General features: G+C 42.5%; 1 protein-coding gene across 1 annotated transcript in view; it reads left to right on the top strand.

Annotated features, from left to right (window-relative positions):
• The first annotated feature begins 1005 nt into the window (after positions 1–1005).
• LOC139306463 (FERM, ARHGEF and pleckstrin domain-containing protein 1-like) overlaps positions 1006–26740 on the top strand; it is a 49058-nt gene continuing 23323 nt past the window's right edge. Inside the window, exons 1-5 of the mRNA XM_070930319.1 lie at positions 1006–1144; positions 6343–6570; positions 24749–24853; positions 25862–25904; positions 26121–26199. Coding sequence (XP_070786420.1) covers positions 6397–6570; positions 24749–24853; positions 25862–25904; positions 26121–26199 — 401 coding nt within the window. The 5' untranslated portion in view covers positions 1006–1144; positions 6343–6396. The remainder of the gene's footprint in view (positions 1145–6342; positions 6571–24748; positions 24854–25861; positions 25905–26120; positions 26200–26740) is intronic.

Genomic DNA, 26740 nt, shown 5'->3' with positions numbered 1-26740 from the left:
ATTCCGTTTTGTACAATCACCATAGACTCCTAAATAAAGCACAATCTGACCTGCTTCAAGTGAAACCTGAAAGTAGTCTACTGTTTTTCTTACGGTATATAACATCAGTTTCAAGACGAGATAAAATATTAAAAACGAAAAACAGGCGAGAGCATTCAATGCAAATGCTGTACTTTTTAAATTAGCAGAACATGTACATATTATATATGCAGAATGGCTAATTCTACCAGCAATGGTGGAAGAAGTAGTCAGATACTTTAGTAAAAGTAGCAACACTGCAATGTAAACCTACTCCATTTCAAATAAAGGTTCTGCTTTCAAATTGTCTTTATTACTAGCTATTTTTAACAAAAAAAATATAGCTTCCCTCTTGTTTTAAACATGTGTAATTGTGGTGCCATTCAGATAGTTCTTGACAACAGTGTCCAAACTTTGGTTGAGGGGAAAAAAAGAATATTGTTGTGTAAAAACAACGACTTTTATTCTAATCCACAGAAATCTTAAGAATATTTACAGCACATGTTCTACTGGGTATCATGTACGAACTCCCAAAACAAACCCTCTCATAGTTTATTACTAACACAATATTTATCACACATTAACCATATTTTATACCAGATTAACTGTCCATAGAGGTAAAAGACACATCTTGTATGACAGTACTTCTGAGAGGCTATATTTATTTGAGCATTTTGAATTAATAATGGTCGTGTCACTGATGTATATTCCACTGTCAAATGCATGAAAAGGGAAGTTCTTAATTCCTAGTTCCTAATCTTATTGATGCAAACCATTTGCATCCACATCGCCATTTCCCCAAACCACCATGAGGTGGCGCTGTTTAACCGCCCTGGCCGCCCTCTCCCTCTGCTTGACACTGTAGTGCCGGGGTGCCCGTGCTGGAGGCGGTGTGTCGCTCTTTATTGTTCCACTGTAGAGCTCAATGCACGGTTTCCCACATTTGTTTCAATGGCTACCACACGGAAACCACGTCCCACCTGAGAGGGAGCGGTTCGGCTGCGAAGAGAGGACTTATTCCCCTAAAACTTAGCCGCAGCGCAGCACTGTGTGGGATTTACCGTCTGCGCTGGAAATAAAAGCTCTTACGGACGGACAATCTGTGGATCCTGAAGAAAGAGGGGGGGTAAGGAAATCATGCTATCCGGATTATGAAGCGAGGTTACACGTAGCCCCTCTGGTATTCCCGGTGGAGTGCTCACTTGTGTTTCGATTCAGCCAGTTTCATTGCAGTATACGTTTCCAGTTTAAAGACTAGACGCTTTAGAGTGCGTGATGTTTGATGAGCCCGATGTCTTAAGTATAAGCTCGCTTCGATTGCAAGCAGCCTGTTCATTTTCCTAATCGGCTGAGCTTTAGGAGGTCCAGCACAGAGCTTCTTTTACTGTAAGCTTAATGAAAGACAAGGATAGCCTTCTCCAATAAGTGCTGCAAACATTTACATGTAGGACTATTGCAACGTTTGTTTTTACAAAGTTAATATTGTGTCTTTAACTGGAATGTACTTTGGGTGATGTTTTATATTGTGGATTTTTTTTCCTCCAGCTTCTCTCCTCAGTTATTCCCTGCTGCCTTTCCATTCACCAAACCTTACAATAGGCTTAGCTCGTCATTGTCAATGCACATTAATATTGAGCACACACACACACACACATTGTCCCTTGAGTGTGATCAGGTTGCCTTAGCCTACTGACATCTTTACTCTGGCCTAAAGGATTACTCTGCTAACCTACATCCTGGAGTTTGCACTCTGCCAACTGGACTCTTGATGTGCGTGCTTTATATAGAGGTGTGTCTGGGTGCTTGGTATTGTCACAAGCAAGTCTACCCACCCCCTTGAGACTGTATGTATGGCACCTATGAGGTGACAAACAAATCCCTTTCCTTTATTGATCTTAGGGGGACATGTGCTCTTTTCGCACCCCCTCTCTCAGGGTGAGGTCAGAGCACAGGGTCACTTGGGAAGCAGCATTGTCTCGCTCATAGGCACTTCATTTTGCTAATGGTTGCATGGGTGTTGTAATTAAAGCAAGGTCTTCTTAATCACTATGCTGCCCTGTTGCCAATTCACTTTTGCAATCAATATCACGCCCACAGCACCAGGAGAATTGGTGTTACACTCCTTCTGTCTCACACACACACACATAACCTCACAATAGAAACTCTCCTGGGGGCAGTAGAGCAGCTTAATGGCTCGGCGGGTGGGGAGTGTCACCTTGATAAAACACGGTATCAAGCTCGGCCGGTGTGGGCATGCTGTGTCGTGGCCTTGATCTTGCCCTCACCTGTGCTTGTCAGGTTGTAGTTAACAGCTCTGGGTGTCATTTTTAGTCCGATAGTATACAATAAGTCGCTGTGAATTCAATGCGAACACAATCAGGTAATGGATGTACTCCCTTTACGGTCCTTAGCATCACTGGTTCTGGCTTCTCTAATGTGACTTTTTGCTGGTTTCTTTTGTCTTTTAAATTAGTTTACTAGGAGTAAAATGAATGTGTTTGGGGTTTGGACTGTTGGTCAGACAGAACAAGATATTTAAAGACATCACCTTGGGCTTTATAATTTTTTGTTTATTTTTTTACCATTTTCTGCCATTTTATAGGCTAAAAGAATGATAATAATCAGATTAACCGAAACACTGCTGCAGATTTAGCTTTGCAGTGTAGCAGTAAAACCCCCTATGTCGCATACAGTGTGTCCATCACATCCTGTTTTTAGTTAGTTTCCGTTTGTGACCACTGATCCTCTTTTTATAGCTCCGTAAGTTTCTGGGTTTTTTTTGGCATGATTTAGTTTCTTTATCTCATGTTGCTTTGATCATCCCCTTTTTCAAAGTGTTGATTGTGAGACCTCCATGTGAATATTCTAACCCAGATTATGTAATGGTTCATCTTCACGTTAACATATGTGTTGTCTTGATTTATTCATTCTTAATACAAATAGGATTAAAACCAGATTTGTGACCTCCTTAATGCCTGTAAATTATAAAGCTTTCTCTGTGGATGCACACACTCATCATCTGATAGCCAGAGCCTGGCCTCCCTCTCTCCAACCCTTGGGAAACTTTCACCAACACCAGTTCAAAGGCTGGTTGAGAGGCCTCGGTCCCTCCGAGTTAAAGCCCCGCTGCTGGAAGCTCCCACAGTGGCTTCCTTTGTGCCCGTGCGACCAGCTCGCTCTGTATTCCTCTCTTGCTCAACTAACTCCATGTATAATCCCCAGCTCCTACTGAGGAGATGATGAAACTTCTGCTTCCAAATTTCCACCCTCCAGTTGTGAAATTGATCCAAAGTAGAGGACCACTAGTGTGTTTATTCTCAAGGTTTTAAATCAATCCTCTCACCATGTATTATTTTCTTTATGAGGGAAAACTCATAGAATGAACTGTGGAAGTAAAAAGCCTGAAATTGAATCTGTGGATGAGTTTGTGTTGAGAGAATGAAGACGTGCAGGCAGCAAAGCAACCCTGCTGTCTGCAGAATATGACCTACTGATGTTTGTCAGGGTAATTGGCACCTGCTTGTTACTGAATGATTAGGTAGAGCTTTGAAACCGGCTCTGAGTTGACACTTGTTTTGCTTTGAAGGGTGACACATGGAGAGACAAGTAGGCGATCCTAACTGAGTGTAGGGTTTCCTTATTCAAGCCCTTCTTGGAGGAGGAGCTTTTTGTCAAGATTGCATTGAAAATATTTAGTCTTTTTTTTGAAAGAACGTCTCAGACAGATACCAAACTAGCTGACACTGAGCTACAAATGAACAGCCGAGCAGAGCGTTCATGTCAGTGCAGTGGGGAAATAGCACACAAGAACAAGCGAATGTTCCCACAGGTGTAATGAGTAACTTGAATGTCAGGTCCCTTTTATTGTCAGCTCACTTCCTTGGCCAGGCTCCAATTTCCAGTCGCAGCTTTTGTCACTGAGGTGAAGAGAGGTACCTGTTAATGTGTGCAGGTGGATTAGTTAAACTCACCATGGAAATAAAAGGCTAGATTAGGTGTGAAAGCACAGAGGGGGAAGTTGTCTGTAGAGTTTCTTTGCAGATGCACATTATTATTATTCATTTTGTTTCCATGAGGAGTACACGGTTTATTTTTGTGGTTATTAATGCAGGAAGAAGAACGCTTTCCTTTTCACAAGTCCACTTTCCCACTGAGGTCAGAGGTCAGCTACAGAGCAGCTCCCCTGGAGCTTCTAGGCATTCATTGGCTGTGTGCCATTTCCGGGGCCTCTTCCTTTGGTCTATCTGGCCATCGGAGGACTGAAGACTCTGCTGGTTGTTTTCTCAATCAATCAGTTGGTTTATAAAGTCAATAAAAACTGACGTCACTATTTCTTAATGCCCAAATGACGTCTGGAAGTAGCTGTTTTTGTCTGACCGACAATCCAAAATCACAAATATTTAATTTAATAATATAAAGCAGAGAAACCCTCACATTGGAGAAGCTGGAATGAGTGAGTGGTTAAATTACTTCATCAATTCATCAATTATAATGACAGTTACAGGTCAATTTTCTCAATTTGATGAATTGTTTCTGCTCTACTCTGTAGGCTGAACCTGCACCCTCTCCTCTGGTGCACTGAGGCTTCACCATAGTGTCATTTTACTTCCCGTCTTTTAGCTTCACAGAGAAAAGTGAATGGCTCGCAGTGAATTTTAGGATAGTCTACAAAAGACCGCAAATTATACAGCAGTTTTATTCTCCAGATTTGGGCTGAAGAAAGCTGTATTTCTCGGCACATATGGAGGAGACTTCGGAATCAGCCCCATCAACCCGATGACATGCTGTATTTGTAGATTGGACATCCACCCACTCGTATACACGGTGGAGTCATGGAGTCTTTGATTCCTTAGCTTTGTTTTTCTAAAATAATTTTGACCAAGATACAGACTGAGTGGCCGACAAATGCAACAATACTGATATATCTGCAATAAGCTAATATCGGCCTGGCTGAATGGAGTGTGTGTGTTCTTAAATGAGGATGTATGCTGCTTTGGAGAAGACAGAGGATTCTAGCCTGTGACTACAAAGAAAGACCTGTTAATCAGCAAGATGTCCAGTAGGTCCCTAATGGCATATTGATTTATTGACAGTTAATGGGGTAATGACTCTGGGCCAAATGTTGGACAAAACAGCGATTTCACCCCAGAGAAAACAAAGAAAAAGGGATCTGAGAGGTGTCTTTGTTTCATTCTCATGGTCCTGTACTCTGCCCATGCCCTCACACACACATGAAAACCACTGTGTGTTTGTGTGTGTGTGACCCTCATCCCTGCATTGCCCCCTTGACTGTCTTGTAAAACATTCCTCAGCAGTGATGTCACCAACCGTCTGAGAGCGTATTTATTGTCTGAGGTTGAGGTTTATCAAGTGTGGGGTGGAGGTGGGGGCGCTGAAAAGTTTGTGTATGCGTCTGTGAGAAGAGAGAGAGAGGGGAGGGGGTGAGTGTCTTTGTGTGTTCTCAGACCGTATCTCATCTGCCCTACTTGTGAAGCTTTGATTCAAGTCTGAACTGGTCTTTAAACAGAGCTCTGTGTTTGGTTTGTAGGAAACGCAGTAAATCCCACCTGCATGTGCTGCAGCTGGAATACGTGTGTGTCTAGCAAAGGTGTGAGACATGTCTGCCTGCGTCTTTGTCCATCGGTCAAACTCTCTAAGTTTAGCTGTCACACTGTATGAGGCTGTTCTAGTCTGTGGTTTATACACTCGTTTCATCATCCTGACCAATATAAAATCACCACTGAAAAATGCCTAAATGTCTGGTCTGGTTTTGACTTTGTGCAAGGCCAGTTTAACCTCGACTGAATAAAACGCCAGATCTTTCGCACATTTCTTGGACTAATTAAGCACAAACTTTCCCTCCAAGCAAAGTTTTCTTCATCGACGCAACAGAACCTCTTACTCACTTTTTACATATGAGACAAATGTTGTATTTTTTATTTTGTCTCCACATTTAAGAAAGTTTCTCCTAGAAATGTTCTCTGGACCATCTAATTTGGCCTATTTTTTCTCAAAATGCAAATATTTGTTTTCATCTATCAAACACCCACAAAAGGCATTTGGCAATTCCTATAAAAAGAATACAGGAATACCAACGCACAGGATGTGATGTAACTGTGCTATTTAGGATGAGGGCCTATGTAGAAGATTGGATGTTGGAGGAAATGCCTGATCCTACTGGCTTAAAACTGCATACTATGTGTTTAAGATTAAAATAGCAAAAATCACAGACTGAACAGATTGTTGGCTCGAAGCACATAAAAGGACACAAACTGCAACCCCACATTTTGAAATCTAAAACTATTCTTTCCTTTCTCCTTCCAGACGTGAACAGAGGTGCCTGCAGCTCGGGAGCCCCTTACTGTAGCGTCTGTCACCATGGTCGAACCAGCCGACAGGCCGTCTGCAGCCGGACAGAGGCTGGGTGCCCCTGAAAGTTTTGGGGTGTCCACCCTGGAGCCAGGCCTGCGTCCTCCTGCCCAGCCTCCAGGGCGACAAGTCTCCCTAAGGGTTCAGATGCTCGATGACACACAGGAAGTCTTCCAGATATCGGTGAGTAATATTTGTGTGTGATTATGAAGACCATTATCTGTCTATTTATCAACCGCCTGCTGCACACCAGCATCAGTGAGTGATGCAAATCTTCAAATACAACTCAAGAGATGTGGTTTATCAGTGGGGATATTCAGATATTCTTTCCTCAGTCCCAAATGCAAGAGGATGGCTCAATATGTTCAATTAACCTTGAGTCTTATCTCATATCTCCACTTCCTGGATATACACAGGAAGAGGGATTGAAGCCAGTTTCCTGTCTGAGCACACCACACCTACAGATCCCTGCTGCCTCATAGACAAAGACACACACTGCTGCTTTATCTCTCGCTGCGTCCCAGTCTCTGCTCGTTTAATGCCGACAGGTCTCCCACCAAGGCTGCTGATGCTAAAAATGTATGCTCTTATGGCACGATTATAATGTCGCCCACGTTAGCATCTTTCTATTTCATTTACTCAGTCACAAACATACATAACTGTGCACTGATTATAGATTCTAGCCTGTATTCACCCAGATCAGGCATCTTAAGTATTCGCATGTGTTTTGAATCTCTGAGAAGTTGTGCGTGAGCTCGAGTGAGAGTGTATGCTTGCATATAAGTGAGTCTGAGGCATGTGTTTGTGTACGGCAGCTTCCTAATGCTGTTTAGAGAAAGGGGTCCTCTGAGAGGCTGCACAGGCAGCAGCTTTAATGACATCGGTGCTGCGGTGCTTTGGTATGTCATCTCCTGGTGGGAGTAGTCCTGAATTTCTGAATTAATGTCTACCGCAAGCTGACAGAGAGTTTGATTTCATGCCCTCCTCTGCAATTTGCATGCCTTTAGAAAACCCAGCCACTGTGTTATCAGCTTAGAATTTGGGGAGTTTTTGTGATGATAATTAAGAAAGATTCCTGCGAGTTACTGTCTCAGCTGGCTTGTAGAACATCCAGAGCTGCCAGTTCGGGGAGCCGTAATTGGCTCTTGTGCAAATGCCAAGAATGTATGTGGTTGTTAGTGTGTCGGTGCCTGAGGATGTGTCTGTGGTTGAGTGGACAGTTTGACAGAGGGCTGGGATCTGGTCTCTGCATGAGGGATGTCATCTGCATGTGTGTTTTTGTTTGTTTCTTTACCATTTTTCCAAAATCCTTAATTGATGTCTTCTCAAATTGATGTAAGAACAGCGAGCTTGTGGTTCTCCACAAAGCAGCAGCAGTCCTCCTCATGACAGGGATCTTTTTCTATCCTCAGTCTTTCACACAGACACACACAAATTGAATGTCCTATCTCTGTGGAACATCTTCCAACGTCACTGCTCAGACCACAGAGCAGAACGCATCAGCTGACAGCAGCAGCATGGCCACAAAACACTAATACTGCACTCACACACACTCTCACACACTATTGTCTAGGCTGATGTTGTTTGGTTGCTGTCACAAGAGCGAAATGCGAGCCAGCCAAGGACCGGACTGGGAATAATGATGAAGGTGGAGGTGGAAGAGAGCGTAAGGGGATAGAAGGAAAAGAGAGGTGAGCAGGAGTTGAGGAAAGCTGCTCAAATGAAAAATGAAGAGACAGGAAGAACGAGGAAAGTGAACCAACCGAATTAATGACTTATAATGTTTTCCGTGCTTATCACAGACTCAGTGAAATAAGGGAGGCATTGTCTTTTGAGCTTGACTCACCTAATCTGTCTTTTTCCTGTTACAATGCCCTCCAGTGTATTTGTGCAGTAGGTGTAGTCTAACGCGTGAATCAACAGATAAGCCTGCAGCTCACACTAACGTTGGCACTCGATTGGGCATTTTCTCCCCACAGGGAGGGAAAGTGGAAGGCTAGCTCATTAACTGAGCATGTTATCTTAAAACCTCAGCCAGGGGGGCTGCACAATAGGAGCAATACATTTTAAAGATCCAAAACATTGGACTCTTTATCATTAACAGCCACATTTATTTTACACTTAAAGTGACACCGTTGGCTTACTGTGGTCGGGTTGTATTGACTTATATTGACTTTAGCTTGCACTTTTCTTGCATCATAAGAAGGCTTTTTTTTTGTTATTCAGTGATGTGATGTGTTGTGTGTCATGCGATACAGATATATCACGTAAATCTTTGGTAACGTTAGCTACCTGGTTTTAATAATTCTTTATTAAATATATTAAGCATATGCATTAATGAAAAACATTCAAAACACTGAGCTGTATCCTCGGGCTCAGCACCATGAACGGACTCTATTAGCCAGATTCCCATGAGGGGTGATGTGGAAAATCCAAAAGGAGATCTTACAGAGTTTTAACTGGATTCTTCTGTTTTTAGAGGCACAAAGCGTGAATACCATTTAAATCTAATGCAGCTTTTCCCTCTCTTGGAATATGAAAAATAGGCTATTGAGCTAAAACATTTGTTTATTGATAATTAATATATTTTTTATTATTTATTGTAATTTGTTTTCTGAGCAGAACTTGAGAAAAAAAACAGTACATTGTCAGGGTATACGTTACATTAATAAAACATTGACACACACTGCATTAGTGACCACTATGGCTACACATCAACACACACCAACACACACCCGCACGCTTGGAGGCTTCATTATTAATGAAGAATTGAAGCAGCTTGGTAGAAGAGTGTGTGAGTGCTGAACATCGTCGCTCACTCCCACCTGGTAAATAATTGAAGGTCGAGAGGATGTGCAGTGTGTCTCTATCTGTGTGTGTGTGTGTGTATTTGCATGCATGGTGAATAATGGGGGATGTATGTTACTCATTTGCTTTGAGATGGTCTCACCTGTTCTCATGAAATTCACTATCAGTGAAACCATTCACCGAAGCCTATTTGTGGATTTGAATGTGAATGCACTTGCTCTCACTGTGTACTGGCTATGCACAAGCCTCCACAGATGAACACATCATTTCCACTTTTGACTCCTTTTCATATTTGATTTAATTACATTTTTAATCGGTTTAAGCTGTCAGAGAGAAACTTTGTTGCATGATTTGCCTTTGCTGCTCCAGATTCTGTCAGTTTATCGTGAGGTCACAGCATCAGTGAGGGGATTTTTCCAAAGGGAAACCATTTTGGTTTGTGTGGTGGAGATGAATAAAACTCAGAGAGAAGGAACAAGTGACTGCGCTTTACTGGAACTCGCACCTGTTTCTAAATGGAAGCAGGGGCGAGCATGTGCAGCAATCAAACACTGGTTTAATTGATTTCTAAACTCATGTTGAGTGGATTATAATTACACCGTGTCGACACAGGAGTCGCAGTCTTAGCAGAGCGTCAGCAGAGCAGCAGCTTCAATCCTCTGACTGTAAACAGCAAGGAGAAAACTAGTGTTTTGATCCTTGTGTTGTTCTTAACCTGGTGGTTTTTACATTTAGCCACGATTTGCACACTTCTTACTCTCTAATGGAGCTCCATGACGGCACCTGCAGCTGTAGTTCACTACAGATTTATCAGACATGTGCCACATCTTCATATTCCAGCTTTGCGCTGCACTACATTATGATGACAAAGATGAAGTCCTGCTGATCCCCTGGAGAGCAGTTGAGCTCAGATAAGTGTGTCCCCCATGGACCTGCCCTCACTAAGAAATCGTATTGGTTCAGATGATGCATATATAATACATAGTGTTTAAGACCTGCATATATGGAGCCATATGGGCCTTTACAGAGTTTTCACTCTTGTTTCTAATTTAGTCCGTCTCAAAGATGACGTAATCATGAGGGAATATGGGGTCATGTTTTATCTTTTATCTATCAATGAGCGTTGTCTGATTGGTTACTTCATTTCTGCAGCCTTATCGAGCACGCTGTCTTGACCTTAATCCCTGCAACACCATCCAAGATGTCCACATCAGGGCTGACCTTCTCAGTGGACGTCAGAAGCTTTAGAAACAGACCATCTGATAGCAGGAGAGACTGGACGGGGTTGTGTGTTTGCATGTGTGTGGGAGGTGTGCATGTGCAATAAGATCACTATGGGGTTTTTGTTGCATGATTGGATTGTGGCCTTATGATCTGCATGGCTCCTGACCTTGTGTGTTTTTTGTCTAAAAGAGGGCTGGGGAAACAAACAGGACTACTGGGGGGAGGGTTATGAGGATTAGAATGATAGAACCGCTTTATAGACAACATCATTTGATGGACTAGCAGTCCCCCAAGGCTTATGATAAATGAGCTACAAGTCCCCTGCCACATTATGCACAAACACACACACTCACTCCTCCCTAGCGCTGATGTGTAGCAGTTGACATTTCAAATGGATGGGCCTTTGTGCTGTCGGCTACCTTGGGAGCGAATGATACATGTGGAAGGAGCAGATATGAAAGGAATGACAAAGGAAGATAGCGAGTCAGTCACACCTCTAAGAAGTTTCTTTAAAGACAAAAGGAGCATTAAAGTTGCAGAAAGATACAATGGCAGTCTAAACATGAGATTTCTTTTTATCTCTTCTTAAATTACCATTTAATGTTTGTTTCTCTTGATCTGAATGCACATATTTATTGCTTTAAGTCTTTGCATCATGTTGTCCAAATGTTGGAAACACATTTGTGGGTTAACTATGTCTCATCCCTCCTCCACAACAGAGGTATGACTGCCTCATTGTTGTGCTTCCCTCCGCTGAGACCTCGGCTATTTGGCCTCAACAAGAGCAGAGTAAATTAGTTTTATAGAAAATAGTGAATTAGTACGCACAGAGCCAGACAGTTACAATTTCGTCCAGTTATTTTTAAACTTTGGGTTCAGCAACACACTTCTTTTCTTTTTACAAGAGTCAGCTAGAACTAACCCCTACAGCAGTATTTTACCGTGAATCACGATAAAACTCAGCTCAGATTCACTTATTTCCACTGTTTTTGTCTCTTCGATCGAACTTTTACACTGGAGAGAGAGAAGTACAAACAAGCGATAAGAGATGAGAAAGTGTGTACTTTGAAGCTTGGAGCCAAACTATGATGGTATGTCTTCTGAAGTTGGCAGGAGTCCTGGCAGCGGTTTGGATGTGTGGGCCGAGCCGAGGTGCTGTTTAAAGACAGCAAAATGTAGTTATTTCAGGGTGAGGCTTAAACACTGGCTTTGGGATCTCTGCAAGTTTATGACCCATCGTCTCAGCATGGCGGAGGCAGGCTTTCTCTTCTCCTCTCTTCTCTTCTCTTCTCTTCTCTTCTCTCTTGCTCTCTAGCTATTCATCCATCCCACCTCCAAACCCTCACTTCTGATCTCCCAAATAATCTCTTTCTGCTTTCTTGGAGCGCTTACAGAACTAACAGTAGCTTTGGCAGGCCTCATTCATCATCGTCTGCAGAGACCTGCTTTGTGTGTGTGTGTGTGTGTGTGTGTGTGTTAAACCCCCCCCGGTCCCTGCTCAATCCGGTAACGTAACATACTAAACCTATATTGATGCTGTTTTCATGGGCTCACAAGGGCCACATTAAAGCACGTTACATGGATATGTGAGTTTATAGGCCAATGTGCATGGACATGTATACAGTGAGTGCTGTGTGCCTGCTACAACCTGCCCTGCAGTTCTATTGACTCTTAAGACAAGTTAATCACCTATTAAAATAAATATTTGATTAGATTTGCAGATGTAATATCCTCCCCCACATGACTCTCTCATAGATGGGAATGAGGAATAAACATGACTGAATAATGTATTGTTTTTATTTTATTTATTTATTTTCAAAGTTCAGCCATCTTACGTTCCCTTCGTTCTGCTACCGTGGACACACAAACTGTCAAACTGTTCATTTAATAGAGTTTAAGCTGAGAGGCTCATTGTTCAAAGAGTATAATTCTCATCACTTTGATTTTTTTACACTGTGAGAGAGTTTGGACTCAGCTGAACGTGTTAGTGGCATCAAAAATGTGGGAAGTGGAGTGAGTTTAAAAACTTCCCTTTTTCTGTTTTGCTCCGGAAATGTCTGGTCTCAGTTAGCATTGAAGTCAACTGGGGGAACTGGATGGCACTCCTGTCACTTTGAAGGTCATAGCGCAAAATGTGTACGTCCGTTTGCTGAGATGATTACATTGCATGTAAGAGGACACATTTTCCTACGTTTTGATGACAAAATGATGTATGAAGAGTTAAAACTGTGGGAGTAAAAGGAAGTTGAAGAGACTCTGCGCGTGATGACACTCGCTCTGAACATTCCATCCATTCAATGAAATGGGGGGAAAATTCTGCTGTTGCCCAGCAACCTCACCAACTAAGGGGGGCAGGGCTTAGCAAAGAGCCAAGAGTAAATGAGTATGCTATATTTTGTATTCTGTATAAAACAAAATAAAATATCGGAAATGTTCTGGGACCATATGTGGTGTCCCAACCCGAAGTTTGAGAAACGTGGATGCAGCATGCTTGCATACAGAGTCTCACACAGAAACTCTATTACGTAATGGTTGGCATTCACTGTCTCATTCCTGTGGTCAAAGACCTCAGAGAGGGACTTCTGACTGTGGACTGACTTTCCTCTATTTTTCCTTCTGTAGCTGACCCCAAAGTTTGACCTGCCTGATGAAGACAATTTCCCCATGGGGATGAATGAAGTATCATACTGCTGAAAGAGTTGATAATGTTGCACTTTTAGTCATTCTGTAGGGTTGGTTAGCTATGCAGCACACATGAGTAAGACTTGAACAAGTAGGTGCAGTACTACTGTTGCATTGTTTCAGTAGAGACATGCAATTTGTTACTTTGCTATTAATGTGGGTGTGTGCACGTGGAGCCACGTGGAAGCACTTAGACGTGCTGAGTTCAAAGACGGGGCCACAGATGGAGCTGCCTCCGAGCTAGGAAGGAGGGAATGAGTGAGCGAGACAGAGATTATTACTTTGTGAGTGGAAGACTATTGCTGATGGAGAGACAATTACTGAGAGATTGTTTCTGAAAGGGAGCCGGATGGGGGTAGGAAAGAAATGAAGAGGGGCCCCGCTGAGGGACGAAAAAGAGACATGGTGTTACACTCACTGTGATGGAGAAAGAGGGGGATTGCAGCACTGGGAGAGAGAGAAAGATGCATACAGACACACATCCGTCTCCCACAGAAGCCTTTTGCAGTTCGCTGGTAGCCAATGAAAGAGCAAACACTGTCCGCTCTGCTTGGCTGCAGATGGGATCCTTTTTTTTTTTGTAATTGCAGTGAATGAGGTCCCAAGTGAGGAGGCTAGTCAAGCCAACAGGGGAAGAGCTGGGCCCCATTTAGGGTAATCACTGTACCTCTGTTTCACCGTGCTACACAAAACCACTGTACTAATTTAGTATTTTTTTTGGATTACAAGTGAAGGTTTGGAGCAGCCTGCTGTAGCTTGTCTTGTCATTCCATTCTTACAAGTGGGATATTAATTATTTCCTGTATTTGATAGGAGTTGCGGTACTTTGATGCGTAACATGCTATAATAACATCTCAGCATCCTCGTCATCACAGCCACTATTCCAGTTTGGCACGGTAATACCTCAATGTTGTTGTTTCAAACACAATGGGGAATTAACATCAGCCGCTAGCCAAATGCTGGTAGCTTTAACATGTCTGGCAGACACCCTGGAAGGAGCTCCTGATGTATTTGAAAAATGAGTCTGGCTGAGGTTGTCTGTTATAAAAAAAGTAGCAACACTTATTTTGCATTTTATATGTGTATTTTGTGATACATGGTGGTGTTGGACGCAGGAGTTAGCTTCAGGCAGCACTCCTGTTTTTCCTAATCAGATCATTCCCGCTGCATTATGAGGCTTGATGTTTGAAGTTCTGTCCCTCCCACCTGAAAACTAGAACCTAATTTGATGTAGCGAGGCAGTGAGGGGGAGTCCCTTGCACAAAATGTCACTCAAATTAGCCATTAACTGTTCTTTCTCTGGTGTGTGCTGGACAGGTTTATATGTACAGAGCTATTAGGTTTTGTGGCTCCTCTTTCCAGCAGTCTCTGCTGCTGTAAATCTGCACCCGATGATGGAGGAGAATCGTTTGCTTGTGTCAGGGTTTTCCCTTGGCATAGGTGATAAAGTCACCGGTAAGGTAACTTGCGGTAGAGGAATAATGGCTTGACTTCTCCCCAGTAACACACCACCTATTTGACAATAAGATAAAAGTAAAAGCTGGAATTAAGTGATTCATCAACACGAGTTGTCCATGGCTCCTTATTAAACATTTCCAAGGCCGTAGACCTGCCTCACTCATTCTCTGACCCTGTAACTTCACTCCCAGGTCTTTGGATGTTGTCGAGTGTGTGTGTGTGGGAGCATGCTGTACTGGGTTCTCTTTCAATAGGTGAAGTGTTTCTTCGTCTCTCTGCTCTCTCCCTCCTCGTCTATGTTTTGGATGTTTTCCACAAGCGTCAGTGGAATTCAATGGCGTCTCCCCTGCTGTGTCCCCGAGTCTCCAGCCGTGTGTTTCTCTGAGAAACTAGCAGAGGAATGTGGCCTGAAATGAGATGTTTGGGAGAAAATGTTGTTTTGGTTTTCACCTCTCTCCACTTCTCTCTTACTTTTATTATCACTCTCTTTCCTTCTTTCTCCCAGACTTCATGCCCCTCTCTCTTCCGAGCCATTTCGTCATGCTTAAGTCTCATTGTTCTTGCAGTTTTCAAAGACAAACCCATCTAAATTCACTGCAAACTTTTGAGGGGACTGTTCCTTTACAGCCGGAATTGGGAATCTGCAGTGTTGCGTCCCCTGATGAATCACTGTCACCACTCTGCTGGCTTTGGCTGTGATTGATGTTATTTGATTGAGTGTTTTTTATTACTCTCAAATGGATTTCAACTATCTGTGCTATTTGGGAACATTTGAAGTTGACTGCTGAGATTGTTAAGAGATTCATTTGCATTTGAAAATTGGTTTATGGCAATATGTGTGTGTTGATTGACATGCTTTAATGTGATATTCAGTTTTAATTACATTGAAGATTTTGGACTGGGGCATAATTAAAGTAAAAAAAAACTATTCCTTACTTGTAAATCATCTGTGTATCCTCATGACACACACATATGTGCTTACCGCAGGCCTAGTTTAATCATTCTATTGTGTTTCCACACCCTTTTTGTGCTTGTAAATCATCTGTTTCAGCAACACGTGCACAAACAAAAACACATGCCAAGCTTAAGCATCTTTTACTTGCTCTTAATAGCTGGTTCTTTGCTGTGAGGTTAAATGGGGTGAAGAACCTAAAGCTCTTAAGACGACTGTAGCAAAAGTACGTATTAATGGATTTTGTCATTCCTATTTTTATTTTTTATTCTTTGTCTCACTTCTATTTGGGGGCTAATCATGCTATACGTTTTTGCCACTGCTGCTGCTCCAAATGCTGACCGTGTTGGCGACTGAGCCAAATCAGTGGGCCAAACTATAAAAACTAACTTGTTGTTTTTCCTCATAGCACCGATAGACCTGTCCCTTTCACCTTACGCAGTGTCTTTGCCTCATTCTTTATCCAATATCCAGTGTTATCATTGTATACACAATCTCACAATGTCTGCCAATGGCTTCCATGGCTAATAATAATAGATCTTTGGCATATTAGCAACTGTACTCAAAGCTAAAGTGTGGATAGGGATGGTGTTCCCACTGCAGCTACCCGTGCTTAAAGTATACTCATGGTGCTGTCAGACACTTGAGATAAAAGCTGGTACCATATGGTCGATCGTTTCCGTTTTATCATCCTGTTTCTCGATGGAGCTCCAGAGGCTTTTAGGAAACAAAGCAGCCCTGTTGTGAGATTTACGGACCTCATTATTGCACGAGGCGTAGTACAAACATACCCACCACCATCCAACACGAGACACCAATTGCTTTTTAATGGTACAGCTTTGTGCATGTGTTCCTCTCTGCTGCTAGATTTAATCGTCTGCCTCAAGTGTGCCGTGAGCCTTAACGTCCACACACACACACACACACACACACACACACACACTTACACTGCACCCTGAGACACACCGTTGTCTTCCTAGCTGCCTGTAGGCATTTTCATCATCCCCCATCAGGGTGTTGCCAGTTTGATTTCCCACAGTGCCTTGCTGTCACTGCTGACAATGCTAGGAGGTATTTTGCCAGCATGCTGTTTATTCAACAGTCCAGTTAGGCATATGTATGTGTGTCCATCTGCCTGCGTGTGTGTGCATGGACCCTGAGTCCTCTCCCTTCTGGCAGTGTGGAGGAACTGGCTCTGACGTCTTGCCAGTAGGTTAAGCCGTTTAACCTAATCTGAACGAGAGAATGTGATTGGTGGACAGTCGAGGAGGGAGGAAGCCTCTCCCAGCTGTCCTGCTGTTCAGTGGTTACTCTTTTTCCTTGAGGGGAAGTTGTACAGTTGTGGCCGCATTCTGGAGCATCATATCAGGGTGAAATTGAATGCAGTACTGGTACTTCAAAAAGTAAATGGTGAAGTGGAGGAAATGATATCCATATCCATTTGAAGTCGGGTGTTTATCATTCAAGATGGTACATTAGCGAGCACCAACAAGCTGTAGAGCACATTTTCTTTCCTCTGACACAAGCAGAGCAGTTGCTGGGTTAACCACTGTACAGTGCACAGCGGGGAGGAAGAACAATAGCGTGATCTGTCTTCTCATTTGAGGAGCAATGCACTTGCTTCAGGCGGACAAAGCCGTACCATCAATTCTAAAGCTGAAGAACTAGCACGCTGACAATTACTTTAACATGACACTACTAAACCAGATTTTATGGACTGCTGTGCTTGGTCCTTTCAGAAAATAGCCTGTGTGTTTAGGCTATTAAACATTGCAGAGACTCATTACTTTGAGCCTTGGGGAACAACCCCTCAATCTATCTCATTTCTGCTTTTCCCAGTAAATGCTCTGGGAATAGGACAAAATAATAGCATGCAAACTAAGGAATAGTAGATAGAAAAATGAGAGAGAGACTATTTTGAAAAGACAGCTTTGGATTTTCTTCGTAAGAGATTTCTGTGGTTGTGTCGTACTGCACGTTGCTGGAACTCAAGCTTCTCAGTTGACCTGCAGTTTAGCAGCAGGACACAGTTTACTCTCTGGTGTGAAACCTTCGAGATAAGGTTGACCATGAAAATAAAAAAACACACAGATGTACAGCTCGGATTACTGCTCAGTACGTCCACTCACAGCCAGACAGGAGTTTAGTTAAGGTTCAGGTAACTCCCTGGTGCTCTCTCAGCAGCATGTATCGCTTTCATTTCTAGTCTTTATCTCTCACTTCTCTCTTATTGTCACATAGCCTTGAAGGTAACACAGTTTGTTTTTTTAGTAAGACAGTTGATGGATGTCCAGACATCTCAGACAATTTTTGGGCCATTGCTGTTAAATTGTGAGACAAAAAAACACCCAGTAATGGTACAATTTTAAAGTAATATCTCAAAGTAATAACAACACATCTGCCTGACAGAGCTGCACTGAAACGATCCCTGCTGGAATTCATAGCAGGGGACTGAAGGAAGAAACTGAACAGCTCCGAGATGTTTTTTTTTCCTGTCTATCCCCCCATGGAGAGTTCTTATCATCGATCTCACCCATCTGGTTTCTATCCCTTTTGACATTAGTCATGAGTGCAGGACTACAGGCCTTTCAAACATCCTCTTACTTCGTGCCAAGTTGCCTCAAGTCATATTCTATTGTTTCAATGAATGTCTGGAAACGTTATTTTGAAAATCACAATTTTGCAAAGGCAGTGAGATATCTTGATTTTAATTTCCGGAAAGTTTGGTAAGTCTTGATACTTACTAAATTCCCTTTTTTTTGCGGCCAAATGTAATTTATCATAACCCAAGGTATGAATACTCCAAATGCCACACTTTTTTTTTTGGGGGGGGGGGGGGGGGGGGGGGTTCATAGGTCATTTGCATCAATGAAGCTGTGGGGCTCTCTGTAAACTCTCAGCACACCACGACAGATGGTGGGAATATTTTACTTGGCCATGAGTTGCAGGGCAAGACAGGATCCAAACAAAGGGAGAGTGAATGGAAATATTGTAAGATAAACAAAATAATTAATAGGTAAAATATGTCTATGTGGCCTGTTTTTTATGGCAAATGGAAAACCGACATGGATTTTGAGAGAATGGGAGAGTGAGATACAGATTGTACTCTTAAGAGACTGCTAGTGTGACTGTGACTAACTTGCTTGGGAGAAAGATACTATAATAGATGCATTTTCATTAGCTGTGCATCGTTAACATAAAGGGAGCTTTGGCCACAGAGAAACATTAACAAAAGGAGAGAATAAAGACTGAAGAGAGAGTGTGAAGTGAAATATGTGGAGGTTTTCTTAGCTATAGGCCCCAAGGGGCAAAAGGGGACAGGATAGTAAAAAAGAGAGAGCAGTTGCTTTGATATACCACATCCCGGTTTAGCCAGGCACCAACATTGTAGCATGAGAGAGGTCTTGGATTGAAAGGAAGTAGGAGAGGAAGTGTATTTGCTGAACCTTCTGTGTGTTTTTGCTGGCTGATGACTTTGCTGGGTAGCAGTGAGGGTGGGTTTGGCAGAAAGACAGTCTGATGAGTAAACAGGCTTGCTGACAGCTTACTGGCAAGTGTCCCCGATAGGCAAAGAGCCACGGGGTTGACTGGAGTCTGGACACCAGACAAGGGAGCGAGTGAGTCCAGCGAAAGAAATCCAAAGAAAAAGAAAGCATGAGAGGTAGAAACATCTCATTGTGTTTTTAAGTTCAAACTGAGACATTTTCAGCACCTTCATCTTTGGAGCGGTTTGGTTCATTTACCATCGATTTGGGCTTTGGTTCTTTTTGCTGACACAGTCAAGTCCAGCCTTGTTTATAGTCAGTAACACAAACCAGAAACGCTCACTCCATGGGATCTACCACAATCCACCAGCCAGCTGACTGTAATGTTGTGACACACAACCCCCTAACATACATTTTGTTTCAGGGGCAGCACTGTAATTAAATTCATTTCATGAAAGGTAAACAGAAAGAGGAAGCAGTTGCCGCAGCTGCAGACGGTCTCGCTGTTTCATTGGGAACCTTTTTATTTTTTAGCGACTTTTACTTGCTGAAAAAATACTTGAACAATGTGTTGTGTTTTCCTCATTAGTTTTGTCACAAGCAAGACCATCCGACTTTAACTGTTAAATTGTTGCAAGGACACACTGAAAAGATTCATTGCAAACAGAAGTGCTGGTTTTTATTCCCTTTTCCCATGTCTGGAGCTATTTTGATGACTTCTTAAGGCTCGACTTGGTTTAAGGTCGAAGTTTTTTGGCTCGGATGAATGGATGATGGTTGCCTAATGGACAGTTGGTTGTTGAGGCTCACTGCTAGACCTACTAGCCTTATAATTATCTTAAAAGACAAGAGTCATGCTGGTGCAAGGCCCAAAAGGACAGCTGTGTGAAACCGGACCCTGCCTTTTTAAAGACGTGACCTTGGCCTTTTGCAGGTTGCTTTTACATCCAGTGTTGCAGCAGGAAACTCTGACTTCAGCTGTTTTTTTTCATACTCTTTAATTGTGTATCTGCATGCGAGCACACATGCCAATGACGGTTTCACTGTAAGCATATGCAACAGAGAAAGTACTCAATGTGTCTGGAATTGCAAAGCATCATTCCACATCTAGATGAGACAAAAATCATGCTCCAAGATTTGATAAAAAATGTGTCTCTGTGTATAAGTGAGTGAGTACCAGTGTGTGCTTTTGGCTGACTGAGAAAAGGCTCATTGATGGTAGTTGCTGAATGAAGTGATTGTGATTTGAACTGAAAGGACCTCAGCCTGGTCTCCACAGTGCCTAGCCTGCTCTGTTCGGCTGAAAAATGTCAACACACATACACACCAGTTATTTTTAGGCCTTAAAACTCTCACACCATGAATTATTAGAGGAGATTTGCCTGAGGTGCTCTGTCATTAACATCCTCACTTTCCCTATTTGTTACCCAGTTAAGTACAAAACCTATATATATCACGTTTGACCTCGGCAGGGTGACCATTTCCTGTTGCCAAGATGAGAGCAGGTCATGAGAACAGGCTGGACTGCTCCACTTTAATTTAGTAAGCAGCATTAACTCCACTCTTCACTGTGTGTGTTAACTCTGGTGTTGCTTGGCTGGGTCACATATTGTCAGGAATTCAAATTTGGATTGTAAAAAGTCGATCACACAGTGTGCCATAAAGGAAAATCTTTGGAAGTGCAGCATTTGTTTTATGAATAAAGATGGCTTCACTCTATTAACCTAAGGTGAAGCTAAAGCCTCTCAAAGTCTGGAGAGCACATGAGAGCAGCTTTATCTCCCTATTAAACCTTTAAATGGTCAGCCTTAGTAATTATTAGACCTAAATGTGACATTTTAATACCAAAAATGGCCAGCAGATGATGATTTTTATTGATAAATTAGCAATCACTGCTCCAGAGTTTTCCCTTTTTCCATTTCTCTCAAGAAAGTGTTAGAGGTGTCCTGAAGTAGTAAAAGATAGAGGTGGAAGTTCTGGCTTTTCCTATGGAAGAGATTCATGACATCCCTTCCATAACCAGAGAATCCCTGACCTATAATCTTGACCATTAAGACATGGCCATTGCGTGTTACAAAGTGGACGAGGGGGATTAGGAACTGAGCGGTCAGATTGGAAACTCACAGGTATTATCTCAGACGGCAGGAAACTATACCTGTAAGTAAAAGGTATTCCTGATCCAACAAAGTTTACACCATATTGTGGGTCTTCTGTGACGGTTCACAGTGGTAGTTAATCAGTGCTTGGTCCTAGAACTGGAGGAGAGAGTCCTGGGTGTTTTTTGTTTGACATTACCCCACTTCTCTCTCTTCGCTGAAACTATCTAGTGAAAGTGGAACACTGCAAATTTGAAATAAATCCCCAAACACTTGATGAGTTTAAATGTGGTTTATGTGTATCGAAAGTTTTGAAAGTTTCATCCTCTGTCCTCTCTTTGCACACAGCTCTGAAGTTTGAAGCCTACTTCTTTCAGCACACCAGACTCTGTGAAGTTGGCCAGCTTCTGGATGTTGCTTTTAGAGGTTTGCTTCAGTGCCCAAAAAGAGCTGAATCTGAGCACGTCTCTTGGGTTTAAGTCTGTTTGGGATCCCTCTTTCCTCGCTTTCCAGCACTTCTGCTCACACCTTCTCATTACAGCTTCTTTTCACACAGCTCAGGTTAAATGTAGGTTTTGCGTTTTCCTGCCAGCTTGTTGTTATGACAGAAACATTGAATTACAACCAGACTCATGGAATAAAGTTGGGGGGTTGAGCATCAGGTTTGCTTCAGACTCAATGCTGGCGGGTCCATGACAGGCAGCACGTATAGAATCGGGTGTCTGAGTGAAGGTGTTTAATCTTTGTACGGTGACACATCATGTGTCCGTGACGCTGGTGTTATTGTAACTGGTGTCGATATTTGAACATTTCACCACCGTTCCCTCAATGACATTCCCCTCTGCATTCCAGTGTCTTGCATTACTTGACTGTGATATGGGATATCTCCCCAAAGCATGCACACAGGCTTACTGTAGTTATTGGAGAAGGGTTTGCTGATATTAAAGGAAATTGCTTTTGACCAAAACATACTTGGAAACCTGCCTCTCGTCTAATTAAGTTCATCTCGTACAGCATGTCCTGCTGCACCCTGTTTTCCAAACCTTCAAGATCTTCACTCCCTTCTGAACCTCCTATCACACTAGTGTCCTCCTGTCCTGTCCAGGATTGTGATTTGTACACAAAAGTAGAAAGAAGACAGGAACATGGCCGATGCTGCCTTTGTAGGTCTGTCTTTTCTCTGTTTTTCTCATCAGGTGTTTTAATTCTTCTTCTCTGTCATCTGCATCAGCCGTGCAGCTCGCGAGTGAAAGAAACTCCAGAGTTTTGTTTGTCTTCTTCTGTCCTAATTTTCTTCTTTTCCTCAGTCAAAGTCTAAATCTCTTAACACAATGCTCCACTATCTTCTTCTTCTTTCTGTCTCAGCATGTGCTGTGTGTGTTTTGGGTCACATGATTAAGCTCCTGTGTCTCCTCCAAGCCCAACGTTGTTTTGCAGAAAATTGGACCGTGTGTTGCTGAAGTTGGACATAAATTTAAAGCGAGCGTAGCCAACCCAAAGTACTGTTGAATCAAAAAACTATGCAAATGAGGGACAAAGTAGTTTGTTTTTACACAAATAAATGCAGACAAAAAAGCCGGTCATGCTGAGTTACGTCTTAAGAATTTGCTTTGAGTCGAATCAATAGAGTGAATGAAACTAATATAATATATTTGTGGCTGCAACTTGAGGAAGGAAAGAAAGAGAAGGGTGGAATAGTAGCCAGATGTCTTTCATTTTCCATCTTGGTTTTCTTCTCCTCTGTCTTTTTCTTTGTCTCCCTTCATGTCTTTTAAGCCGCGTTGCACTCGGATTTTCTTCCAACCTGTTCTTGCACTTCCTCTTCCTCTCCCCTCTTAACCTCCTTTAAACCAAGATTACCACGACCCAGAACTGGATCCTGTACAAACTCCAGAGATCCTGGAGCTTTGCACATGACAGCGGCATCTGTCAGTCAAGCTCCCGGTGACTGTTATAACAAACAAACAGGACGTCAGTCAGTCAGTCTGTATCCTCACCATCCACCTGCAGGATACCTGACATGTGCGGTCAGCTAGCATTGTTCTTTCTTGAGGTCTGGGTAGCGTGAGTGTGTGTGAGTACAGTATGTGGGTGTGTCCCTGCAGACAGACCGACCACACAGAAACAGATGGACACACACACACACACACACACACGGTAGCCAGATGGTGACAGACTTGGCTCACACCACGGCCTTCACTGCTCTGATTCCTCTCCTCCTCATTTCTCTTCTCACCACTCTCTGCTTTCTTTACTCTCTCTCTCTCCCATGCTTGTGCTTTTTAAAAGTACTTAAAAGCGTCCAGTCGGTGCTGCTATGTGTGTAGTTCTATCCTCCATCCTATTTGTATCCCGCGCTAACAGGAACTACGGCACTTTCTCCTAAGTTGTATAATGAGTAATAGTGTCTCTACTATAATAACATCTGCATGTAATATTGAAGATACACAGCAGTCCACGATGGAAATAAGTTATATCACCGTTTCGTATTTGTATCCTGTGTCAGGCTTCAGTTTTATGCATAACACATTGTTTGTGTTAAATGCAATTTATAGTTCCTTTATAGTTTTATTTCATTTGCTATTTATTTCATTTCTGTATATCCAGGACACAATAAAACCAAACTATTATCCCAACATCTAGCCATCCATTCATTCCTTTCCTAGTCTGTATGTAGTGTAAGTTTGATCTGCACGTGACGAAGGGATCTCAGATCTGTCGATGAAGTCATAATCTATGTTTTTGCCTGTGTGTGCCTGTCAAAGGAAGGAATGCTCTCCGTCATATAACTACATATTAACTTGACTAGAGCCTCATCACTGAATGTATAATGGTACGCTCTAAGTCTTCAGGCTGACAGGGTGGTACCATTTAGCTTGAACTGCCTCGGGAGAACAATTATTCTGGGCTAATTTTGGGTTTGGTTCCATGTCTGTGTCTATTCTGGAAATCCCAAATTCAAAGAGGTGGTAATGGTCCTGCTGCTCAGTCCAGACAAAACGATGCTATACATGCTAACAAAACAATGCTTACTCTGCATTGCCAGCTCCAGGTAGAGCTACATCATTAGGCAGACACACACACACACACACACACACACACACACACACACACACACACACACACACACACACACACACACACACACACACACACACACGCACTCTTTTACTGGGGCATTGAGGTTGTTTCTGAACACTCCCAGCTGAGCCTCGGCCTCCAGCTATTCATTAGACCCAAACCTGACGCCCGGACCACATCAAGGTCAAAGGTCAGAGGCTCGTTAAGTGAGGAGAGCCTCGTTAGAGAAAATGGCCTCCATGAATCAGGGTTTTTTAGGGTACTTGTACCATGATTTACCCGCTTCTACCAGCTTCTTTTTGAAATTAGTTATATTTGAAAATAATGTGCACTTCTAAGGAAACGTAGATGACACATGTAGAAATTTATTGGGTTAAATCACTTATACAGAATAACCTTTAAGAAAAAGACCCACATTCCTGTTCTCCTCTATTCTATTATCAGCACTCCCCTGATGAGCTGCTGTGTGACATTGTGGCCTGTGCATTACTTTCCTCCTCTCACCTCTCCTGTCACCCTGTTTCCTCTTTATTTTAATCTCATTTGTTTTTTCCACCTCTGTTCTTCTCTTCCAGCAACGTTCCCCCGGCAAAGTGCTGTTTGACCTGATTTGTGTCCATCTCAACCTGGCAGAGGGAGACTACTTTGGACTGGAGTACCAGGACCAGCGCAAGATGACAGTGAGAGACACAAACACACACACTTACACAGTTGCACACAGGGGTGTTTATTACCTTATATTCTGTTATGTTGCTTGTTATTTCTGCAGATTGACGTAGCAAGGCTGCTCTCTCAGTTTTAATCACACGGGTCCACATTCTGCACGCATGGAGACTCTTGAAACTTCCTGTTTTGCTTGTCTTCCTTTCATCCACATCTATGTGGATTTAAGCATCCACCTGGACTCAGTTGTTCCCCCTATTTCATGAAAGAGCAGCTGGTTGTAATAATTTGCACACTTGCTGTATGCTACAGGGTTGTGTCTGTATTGTCTGCTAACGTCTGCTGGTAGAATCTGCATTAGTGCGTGGAAAAAGCTCGTAATAAAGGGAAACATAGCTGGAGGACAACAGAAGACAGATGAACTATCCCATGTATCTATCAGTATGCACATACAAATACTTCAGTGTACTCCAACACAGACACGCACTGTGCATTTCAGTGCCTCGGGCATGAGAACAGTTGTTTTGAAGTGGATCAATAGAACCAATGATGCAATGGTGAAGAAATACTGACACGATTGTCAGCCCACACACACACAGGAAGTTACAGACCCCAGAAATGTGTCTACAGGCAAACAACTCAGCAAATGTAGACAGCAATAAATTAACTGTATTTAAATTGAACTTTTATTTCAAGGAAAGTTCTATATTCCATTTGTTACATTACATAGTTTGAAGGATTTGATGTGTTTATATTATACAGAGATTTTTGCACCAAACAAAATAAACCAAACAAATAATTTTAGTATCAAAAATCATTGGTATTTAGATGACAAATTAACTAAGGTTACATACTCAAAGCTAAAATGCTAATTGTGTGGCAATCGCGCTGATATGCCAGTATTCTACAATTAATATTTATTTAGCTATCGAACTATTAAACCAATACTTTACCGAAGGACCACAGTCACAGTCTTTGACGTACAATAATAAGCCTACAGTCAAGCTGTGCTCTGTCCTCCGTAGGTGTGGCTGGATCTGCTGAAGCCGACGCTGAAACAGATCAGACGTAAGTAGCTCACAGATGCCGTCTCTTGTGTGTTGCTGTTGTGGTATTAAATGTGTAGCCTTCCCTTTGATAGTCCACCTGAATGATAAAGAGCATGATTCTGCCATTTAAAATAAGTCTTGTGAGACACTGAGGTGTAAAAAGATGAAGAAGAAGGTGGTGAAATGATTCCTGTCTCTTCCTTCTTAACCATACCCCCCCCCCTCCCTCCATCAGGGCCTAAAAACACCATCCTTCGTTTTGTGGTGAAGTTCTTCCCTCCTGACCACACACAACTCTTGGAGGAGCTGACTCGGTAAGTCTTCTCGACACAGAAACCACACCTATCCGAGGACGGCCTTCTTAGATTAAAAGACATCTTGTTTTCTGTCTGGCCAGAATGTTTCCAGTCCTTCAGGAGGATTTTCGCAGCTAAACATAAAGCAGAGGCCTTGTTAAAATATGTTTGCATCTTGTTTGTATTGTTTTGTGTTCCTTTGTCAGCCACTTAACATTTATAACACATTTCTATCCACATGCCACAACATCAAACAAGGTTTTTTTTTCCCTTTCTGGACCCAAACAAGAACTTTTAGTCTGTCATCTGGGGACCAGGCTCATGAAAACATTTGTTGTTCCAAACCAGCTGAAAGGAGATGAGTGCTCTGACCACTTTTGGGTCTTGAGCCATAGTTTTGAAGCTGTTTTACTGTAAAGAGACTTATGTGTGTTCGTCTAGAAGACATGGTTTGATGTTAAAGTAATCTCACATCATCCGGCTGTATCTGGAGAAGCATCTTTTTTGCCCTGTTAGCATTCAAAGATGAAATCATACCGGACTAATGTTCATCTTCCTA

Source organism: Enoplosus armatus, chromosome 24, assembly GCF_043641665.1.
Source record: "Enoplosus armatus isolate fEnoArm2 chromosome 24, fEnoArm2.hap1, whole genome shotgun sequence".
In the NCBI taxonomy this organism is placed as follows: domain Eukaryota; kingdom Metazoa; phylum Chordata; class Actinopteri; order Centrarchiformes; family Enoplosidae; genus Enoplosus; species Enoplosus armatus.
This window is presented reverse-complemented; position numbering and strand designations above follow the sequence as displayed.